Genomic DNA, 10000 nt, shown 5'->3' on the forward strand with positions numbered 1-10000 from the left:
TGAAGCAGGAAACTGTGACAGCCTTCAGCTCCTGCTCCAGGTGTGTTCTTACATCATCACACAGGAAACAAGAAGCACCAGAAATAAAAGCTTCAGGTGAAGTGATATTGTTTCGTTTGGATCATTAAACATCAACAGCTCGCTGCCTGTTGGTGGCAGTCTGGAGCAGCAGCTGCACCTCATCATACATTACTCCAAATCAGAACTCTGAGTTTATTTAGTGACCCACAGCAGCATTAAATCTACTTTTTCTATTGGTAAATTATACCTAGAGCAACTTAATTACACTATAAATAGATCATGACCTCTAGAGTTCATTCAACGACGGATCTTTGCCTCCTCTTGATGAAGCTACAGTCACCATGTTGCAATAAAAAATAGTTCTGCTGCTTCTGGTGGCACAAGTTAAAACCTTTAGCCTTTACGTGTCGTATATGGTTTTTTTAGTACTTGGTTTGTTCAGGCAGGTGAAGAAGCGTGATCCTTTGTGTGTGTGTGTGTGTGTGTGTGTGTGTGTGTGTGTGTATCTGTGTGTGTGTGTTCTACTCAGGAAGGTCAGAGATGAATTTCCCGTCAGGATGTTTCTGCCTTGAGATCATCGCCAGCACATACCAGGGGGAAAGAAGTGTGTGTGTGTGTGTGTGTGTGTGTGTGTGTGTGTGTGTGTGAGAGAGAATCACTCACAGATGATATAAAAGGTCGCAGTTTGTCTGCACATTTAAAGTTTGTGTTCTGACACAGATGGAAACGACTTTAACACCAAATAAAACTGTCTGTGGGGTATTTCCTGTCTTTATTATCATCACTGTGTGTGTGTGTGTGTGTGTGTGTGTGTGTGTTACCGTCTCCAGCTCCTGAACAGTCCACGGTGAAGTGTGTGGGCTCGTTGGCCTTCAGTCCGGTTTTCTCCACTCCAGGACCGAACACCTTCACCATCTTGGGGTGGCTGCCTTTACCCACGTTCACCTGCAAGCACCACGACAGGAAGTGACATCACTTATTTACATTGTTTAAAGGTTATTCAAGTGTCCCAACATGTTGTTTGTACATCATTGTCAGGAAATATTCATACTCAGACCCTGTGATGTTAAAAACAACAAAGAAGGTAATCTGTTTTTTAGGTTTCTTATTTTAAACAGTGAAAACTAAAATGTGGAGTTCCACAGGGCTCTATCATGGATCCCCTACTTTTCAGTCTTTATGTATTACTTACAGTACCAAATCTCACATGTATATCTCAAATTGTTTGTTTACCCTAAACAATATTAACACAGAAGTGGCACACTATTGTAGTTTGGGTAAGAATGGTGAATTTAAAGCCTTTTTGTTGATGAAAGTCTACGACTGAATACATTTCGCTTCAGTTTTTTAAGTGTTGTCTGACTTTCCATCAACAGCTTAAGAGGCTGAAACTACCGATTGATTATAAAACTTCATCAAGAGGTAAAAAAAACATTCTGTACAGGAATATTTTGTGTTATTGTGGCAGATTTGTAACTCAAGATATTACCGTTTATAAAAGTGGTCAGTTAATATAAATCAGAAATGCACAAAAGTTTTTCATTACATTTTATACATTTATTTATATTTGTGTATTGTTTTGTATTTCTTGTTTTTTTAAATGGATTTTAAAAAGGAAGCTGCCCTAGTTTTATCTATTATAGCAGCATGTTTGCAACCATAAAGAGACGAACAGGTTCAAAATTGTTTGAATCCTGCAGAGTCAGCAAAAAAGTCTTCCCCAAACATTTTAAAGACTTATATTGCATAAAAATCACATATTTATGTAAAAGAAACACAAGTCAAACAGCCTTGAACATAGAACACTAATTTAGCACACACAGTAACACAATATTGTATGAACAAATTGTATCCTCTTCATTTTTTCTACTATTTCTATTTGAAATGCCACAATTAAAATGATATTATCAAAGACAATAAAACTTATTTCTGGTTGATAACATTAGACCAAAACGTGAACTAATAATAATAATAAAAACAACATCATGCAAGTCAGCAAACATGAAAGAAAATGAACCAAACAACACAGTAAAACCTTTAAATGAAATGTCAAAATTTATTTTTAAACCCAACTAACTTCCACTTTGATTTAAGGTAGAAATCAGGTTTTAGTACAGCTGGTGAAGTTTAGTCAACATGTTAGTTACAGATCAATGTTGAAAAAAACAAAACGTTCAATCGTTAAAAAAAAAAAAGCATGCAATCAAAACCTCTAACTAAATGAACCTTTAGAAAACAAGTTCAGGAACAAAACTTCTGTCTTCAAAAATATTTTTCTATCATTTTTGAAGTTTTAAAGCAGTTTGAGTTTGTTTATCAGCCGTCTGATAGTTAGTGAAGGAGCGTTCGACTGAAGGAGGGAAAGTAAAACTTCTAATGAAACAAAACAAACGACATGATTACTTTGTTTATCATGGTTTGATTCAGGCCAATAGACAAACAATTTGTCAACTTTTCCCTGCAGATTTAGGTGTTTGCTACTTTTTCATTGTCACACTAAATCGCGAATGTGTCTGGAGCTTCTCAGTTCATTTACAGTTCCCATGTGGCTTTATCACCAGAAATGCTTCTGTACAGACCGACAACCAATCAGATCAACAACGTGACGTAGCTAAGTGACACACGGCGAACTTTCTCCAATTACAGGTAAACCGTCACTAAAATGTTTGTTATTTGAGGAGAGAAACAGGATCTTGATTCATATTTTACTATATTTATATATGAACAGAGGGCTGCAAAACCAGGTATACAGTAAGGATTATTCCAGAATTATTTTAGTGGTGCTTAGATGTGTGAATGGCTGGGGAAACACATTGAACATTTGAAGGATTAATATCTTTATATAATAAATACAATACGTTTTGTGCAGACCTTGTGTTTTTCATTCCTGCAGCCCCCTGTATTAATATTCTAGTTTGATCTGACTTTCCTGAGTTGCACTGGACGTCAGTTATGCTATTAAACCCGCTGAGGTGTAAGAGAAACCAGTCAGAGTGATCAGAATATTCTGCAAGAGAAAACACAAATGAGCTCAGCAGATTCTTCTGGTTTCCTCGTGAACATTTTCCCTTTTGAGTGTTCAACGTTGGAACTCACACCAGAAACAAACACAGCGAAGAAATATCCTTTTACTTCAGGTGTTTAGAAGCAGAAGTCATGGTTTCCAACAGAGCACTAGCATTAAAAAAGCCTCATCAGCAGGTAAATATTCTCTGTTTAATACAACACAGAACAAGAAGCTACGTGTTCTTTTTTCCAGCCCAGCGTGAATATTAGTTACAAGTCGGGTCAGGTCAGGTTTCCACCATGAGCCTGTCTTCTTCACCTTCCTACTGTTACTGGGAGGAAACCCAGCTGGGTGTGCCTGTTGACTTCCATCCATCTACTGTATCAACATTAGAGGTGGAGGAAGGTGGAGGAAGGTGGAGGAAGGTGCAGCGCTGCTGCAGATCACAACAAGCCTGCTGACTCATCACAAAGACATCAGCTCCAAACATGGAAGAATCCTCTGTGGACAAGTACAAACCTCTCTGGACCAGCATGAATACTTCCATCTCAGCCAGAAGAAACATTTTATTGTGCAAAATGTTCTTTAGTAATTGTGCTAAAAAAAACACTAAAAAACAACCTAACAACTGATTTTCTTGCTTGATGATTGCATCACATTTTCACTTAGCAAAGTCTTTAAAACTGCATCAACTTGTCTTGTCTGAAGAGTTCTTCTATCTTAGAACTTTGGGACTTTGTGTGTCCAATATTTCAACACAAAGAAAACAAACTGCCAGCTCCTGAAGCCTTCTGGCATCATCATGAATTCCTGAATGCCGCTTAATCACAAATCCAGACATCTCTAAGACCTGATTAGCCCCGCAGGTGGAACTATATTCTTTTAAAAAGGGAAGACGGCTGATGAACAAAGGCAGAAACCTCTCAGCGATAAGAGCAAGGCCAACAAATCACTCAAACTGTGATTTTAAGAATTAATAGGTGGTTACAGTGCAAAGAGACCAATTACTGAGAAATAAAAACCTTCAAGTTGTTTCCTGTTCTACATCTCTTTGTCAAGTTTTTAAGTAGGCTTTAATTAAATAAAACAATGCTGTAATCAGATCACCATAAATCATATTATTATAACAACATATAATTCATGTTTCACTTCTCACTAAATTTCAGTTCTAATAGAGAATGTTGAAAAGGTTTTAATTCAAAAGAAACAAGATTTACTTCATGAAATCTCTAAACCACGTGCTGTGAAGACGCCAGCAGAGTTTCACTGATCTGAACCTTAAAATCACCACAGAAACATCTGGAGTGCCACAGGGCTCCGTCATAGATCCCCTAACTTTTCATTATTTATTCTTTAATATTAATAGAACATTTACATTTTGTCAAAGTACTCCAGATGTTGTCTTGATTAACTTGTATTTTATTAAACATTGTTCATTGAGCTCTCAATTGGACACCAAATCACAAAACATCAAAAGCTGACAGACAAACAATGTTTTTTGTCATGTTAGACATTAACTTAACGCTGTTCTATCAGTTTTTTGTTTTGTTTTTACAGCCATTACATTATTATTTGTATTATTCAGTGGAGGATGAAGTTTTTAGATCTCTTACTTAGTAAAAGTACTAATACACACTGTGAAATTACTCCAGTACAAGTAAAAGTCCTGCATTCAAAACTACTGAAGTAAAAGTACAAAAGTATCAGAAAATGTACTTGAATTATCAAAAGTAAAAGCACTCGTTATGCAGAATGGACCCACTCAGATTGTTTTATATATTCCAAATATATTATTGGATTATTATTATTTTACATTTTTGTAAGCAGCATTTTAGTTTTCTCAAAGAAGGACTAATTTTTAATACTTAATATACTGTTATGAGGTTTAACAAATTATTTTAAATGTATCATGTTTTAATGTTAAATATTAACCTGAAAAGTAACGTAACGTTAATGTAGTGGAGTAAAAAGTGCAATATTTGCCTTAAATGTAGTGAAGTATAAGTTTAAAGTTTCATAAAATAGAAATACTCAAGTAAAGTACTTGAGAAAAATGTATTTAGTTACTTTCCTCCGCTGCTAATATTTGACTCTCCATGTTTAAAGTTGAGATTTACCAAATAAATGCCAAATGAGTGGTATCCTGGCATATTTTTTGTCCTGTTAATTTTATTTCGGGTCAAAATTTAAGCTTAAAAATGTAATACAATAATAATTAAAAAGATGTGTCAGAACAATAAGATTACAACTGTTGTTTCAAAGTGTCAGCTACATCATTTATCTACATATTTATTTATTTTTTAAGGCGACTCAGAGTCAAACAGCCAATAATAAAGGCTTCAGATCTGGACTGGGGATTTAAAGTATATAAAACATTTAGTAGTTCTAGTGTTACTTGATGTTCTCCATCTTTAGTTATGTTTTAGCTCTTGTTTGTTCGTATCTTGGATCAGAAAGGTTCAGATTAGTGAAGTTCTGGTGCACTAACACAAAGAAAAAGTGTTAAAAAACACAGAAAGACAAAAGAGTTCCAGTGCAGAAAAAGAGGTTAGTGCAGATTAATCTACATTAATACAACTTCAGTTAATAAAAGAAAATGAATTTAAATCAGAGTGAGGTTGTTACAGTGCAGACAGAAGTTACAGGCTGGTGAATCAACTATTATTATTATTATTATTACATAGAAAAATGTGAAAATCAAAACACAACAGTGCAATTTTTGATCATATATGGACGTCAGTCACAACAAAACATTTCTACGTGTTATTTATGTTATTATGTCAGGAAATGTTTTCATATGAAAGTCAAGTTCAGAGATTTAGAAAAAAACAGTAATATTCAGTATGATTATTGTGATATCGATCTACTTTTGGCACATAAACTGACTCACAGACGCAACTAAACCTGAGGACTCTTATTATTATTATTCTCCTCAGAATATTGAAGAATTTGTTGATAACGTAATATTTTTAAGAAGTTAACAAGTTTTCAGGATTTCAGGTTCTATTATTTTCCAACATGTTAAAGTCATTAAAACCTTCATTATGAGAGATTCTTGATATTTTCACTTAATCAAATATCTTCTGATTGTTGTTAGAGTAGTTTTCTTTTACAGAATTTAAGATTTTAAGGTGTTTTTCTCACCCTTTTTCTTTCTTAATCGATTTATTCCTTTAAAGATAAAAAGGAAATGACTTGTGTTTTCTACACTAGCAGCTGTATCTCTCCTCGCTGTACGTGGTGATGATGATCAGAGGCTTCTTAGTTTTAGATCTTAAATCTTTACATTTCTTAAAGCCTCCCTCTGAAACCGCCGGCTCTGATTGGACGGTTCGGACGCTCTCGAGCTGAACGAGAGCTTCTGATTGGACGACTTTAGCCGTTTTGGGCTCCAGCGGCTCCTCGGGGCGGGGCGGGGCACCACTTCCTGTTTCATTAACGGGCTGCTGTGATTGGCTGCTTACCCTGAAGGGGCTGTTGGGGACGCTGACTCCGCCCCACGCCACGGACACGGTGTGTTTGAGAGGAGACGCCGGCGTGTAGCAGCAGGAGAACAGACCGTCGCCTTTACTGCGAACCTTCACCTCCACCGGGAGGCCCTCCGCATCCTGACACACAGAGACAGACAGACAGGTAGTCAGACAGACAGGTAGTCAGACAGACACACACAGACACAGACAGACAGACAGACAGACAGACAGACAGACAGACAGACAGACAGTTAAAAATATAGTCAAAAGCTTCCTGAAATAGAAATAAAAGTCCAAACATGAAGCTGCATTCAAATGTTAGTTTCAAGGTTTGCAGACTTAATATACAGTCATGAAAACAATGATTAGACCACCTTTGTTTTCTTTATTTTCTTGTTAATTTTAATTCCTGGTACAACTAAAGGTTCATTTGTTTGGACAAATATAATGATAACAACAAAAACAGCTGATAAGAGTTTAATTTCAGAGCTGATATCTAGACATTTAACATGGTTTTATTGATAAAAACCAAAATCATTATCAAGAAAACCACAGTACAGAAAACATATCTTAAGTTTGCAAATTTTCAATTTTGTGTGTGTGTGTGTGTGTGTGTGTGTGTCTCACCTGAGCCGTGATCTTCAGAGGTCCGGTCCCGGCGTCCTTGGCGTTGACGGTGAATTCGGCCGGTTGGTTGAAGAGGCAGCCGGTCTTCTGGAGGCCCGGCCCGTCAGCCTGGACCTGCAGAACCAGAACCAGAACCATAGAACCAGAACCAGAACCAGAACCAGAACTCATTACTACAGAGTCCTCAACCAGAGATCAACAGATCAGTATCAGACAACATCACAACAGCTTCTGAATCAGAGTTTCCGTCCATCACTTGGTTTTCTGACTGACTGACCTTGTCGGCGTGGTTGTTGCCGTTGTCGGGGACGATGGTTGCCATGTAGGGGCTGAGCTCGATGTCCTCCTCGTCGCAGGTCACGTGGACGGCGTACTCTCCGGGCTCCGTGGGCCAATAACAGACGTCACACGAGCCGTCGTTCTGATCCTCGCACTCGATCTTCGCCTGAGACGGTCCTTCGATGGCGAAACCTGAAGATCAACCAGCGAGGAACGTGGAGAAGTTATTTTTATTTTTCTGTCTTAATTCTTTAATCTGTCTTCTGCCTGCTATTCTTCTGCATCTTCGTCTTGTTTTGCTTTTGTTCGGTTGTTTCCGTGGTCTGTCTGTTAAAACACTTAGTAACGCTCTTTTTTTTTTTTTAAAGATGCTATATAAAGAAATGCATCATCATTTTTATTATTTATTATTCATTTATTGTTATATATTTCATTAATTATTATTATTATTATTATTATTAATAATGTAATTAAATTCATTAATTTATAATTTTTACTTTATTAGAATGTATTATTAATTAAATTAATTAATGCATTTTTTATTCATTAATGTATTATTTTAACTATTATAACCATGTTTTATTATTTATATAAATATATATAATTGATATATATATTATGTATTTTTATTTATTTATTAATATTGTTATATATTTTATTATATATTATTATTAATGATAATAATAATAATAATGTATTTTAATTAATGTATTTTTTGCTATTTTTAAAATGTATTACTAATTAAATTAATTATTTTTTATTCATAAATTCATTATTTTTACGATTATTACAATTATTATTATTATTATTAAAATGACTATTGTTATTATTATTATTTTTTATAATAACAGCATTTAATCCTGATCAATCATTTAAAACCAAACATGAACTCACCCAGCACTCCGACGTCGGTGCCGACAGACTCCACCACAAATTTGGCGGGTTTACCCACAATGCCTCCCTCCAGGCCGGGACCCCACGCCCGGATCTGCTGAGGCCCCGCCTCCTGACCCACGGACACATCGAACATACTGGAACAAGAAGAAAAGAACAAAACTGTCAGAATAAATACAAATCACAGAGTCCACAGCTCTGTGGGGACGCTGCAACATATACATGAAACACACTCTGTGACTTTCTATGTGTGTGTGTGTGTGTGTGTGTGTGTGTGTGTGTGTGTGTGTGTGTAGGGGGGTAAGACGGCACACTGCATGACATCATCTGTGAGGTTGTCAACACACACACCAACAACCTCAGAGCTGAAATACTATCTTCAGCCGTTACTGCTGCAAGTGTGTGTGTGTGTGTGTGTGTGTGTGTGTGTGTGTGTGTGTCTGTTCAGATGGAAACTAGCTTCACACCAAATAAAACTGTCTGTTGGGATTTACCGTCTTCATTACACACACGAGGACCTTGACTTTTTCATTTTACCTTCAATTTTGTCTGTTTGTTTTTTCTAAAAGTTCTCCTCCTCTACTGCTGCGACTTCTGTTACTATAGCAAAGGATAATAATAATATAATTATGTATAATTGATTGTAATTAGCTTCACCAAGGAGGTTAAACTGCAGTTATTCTGTCAGAAGGATCACAGAACAACTTCAGGCTGATGCAGCTGAAGGAAGTTTCAGCAGGAAGAAACTTTTATTTTTAAGGTTTTCTTTGTAAAAAAACACAAATGTAGCATGTTTTCTAGTCCGTCGGGGAAAAGGCCAGACTGTGATTCATCCCCATGAACGCTGCTGAGTCATCAGGCATCTGTCCTCATGCTAACATGTGTTGGAACCTGCGACTTTTAATGCATGTCTGTGCAGGAGAGCAGAGAGAAACAAGTCTTTAAACCTCTGAAGCTGCTAAAGTTCAGAGAGCTGAAGATCCAAACTGAATCTGTGTTTAGTTTAGTTTCTCTCCTCTGTTGCTGTTTGTTCTTACAGATTTCTGCTTTATTTTACTGTTTCATGTCTGGATTCAGCTGAGTCGTGTTAAGTTGCTGCAGAGGAAAACTCAATAATTCCTGATTGTGCAGCTTCATAATAAAAAAGGTTTTAAATAACAAAACAATGGCCGTTTTAATATGAAGGCTCTATAGGAAGTGAAATGTGTTTCACTGGATCCTGCAACAACAATTTTTAATGTTGCAACCTGCAACTTTTAATTCCTGTCTGTGCAGGAGAGCAGAGAGAAACAAGTCTTTAAAAGTCTCTGTATCTTCAGCTCTCTGTTCTTCTGCAGCTTCTAACTGAATCTCTGTGTCTTGAAGTTTCGTTTTTTCTCCTCTGTCGCTATTCTTTTATTGTTTCATGTTCAGTTTCAGCTGTGTAGAAGTTGCAGCTGACAAAAACTTCATAATAAAAGCTTTTCAATAACAAAACAATGACTTTTTTTAATGTGAAGGTTCTATATGAGATTAAATGCATTTATCACTAAATTCTGCTCCAACAACGAGTTCAGAAATCTGGTTCAGATGTTTAAATTCCCCACAGGAAGAACCAGATCTTGATTCATTCCCATGCATTCAGCTCAGAGTAATCAGAGTAATCAGAGTAATCAGAGTAATCAGAGTAATCAGAGTAATCAGAGTAATCAGAGCCACGTCT

The 10000-nt window shown here is 36.4% G+C and overlaps 1 protein-coding gene across 1 annotated transcript in view; it reads right to left on the reverse strand.

Annotated features, from left to right (window-relative positions):
• flnbl (filamin B, like) overlaps nt 1-10000 on the reverse strand; it is a 110270-nt gene that overhangs the window by 42944 nt on the left and 57326 nt on the right. The window contains 5 exon segments of the mRNA XM_059329480.1: nt 843-966; nt 6493-6636; nt 7126-7239; nt 7403-7596; nt 8299-8435. Coding sequence (XP_059185463.1) covers nt 843-966; nt 6493-6636; nt 7126-7239; nt 7403-7596; nt 8299-8435 — 713 coding nt within the window.

Source organism: Centropristis striata, chromosome 3, assembly GCF_030273125.1.
Source record: "Centropristis striata isolate RG_2023a ecotype Rhode Island chromosome 3, C.striata_1.0, whole genome shotgun sequence".
NCBI lineage: Eukaryota > Metazoa > Chordata > Actinopteri > Perciformes > Serranidae > Centropristis > Centropristis striata.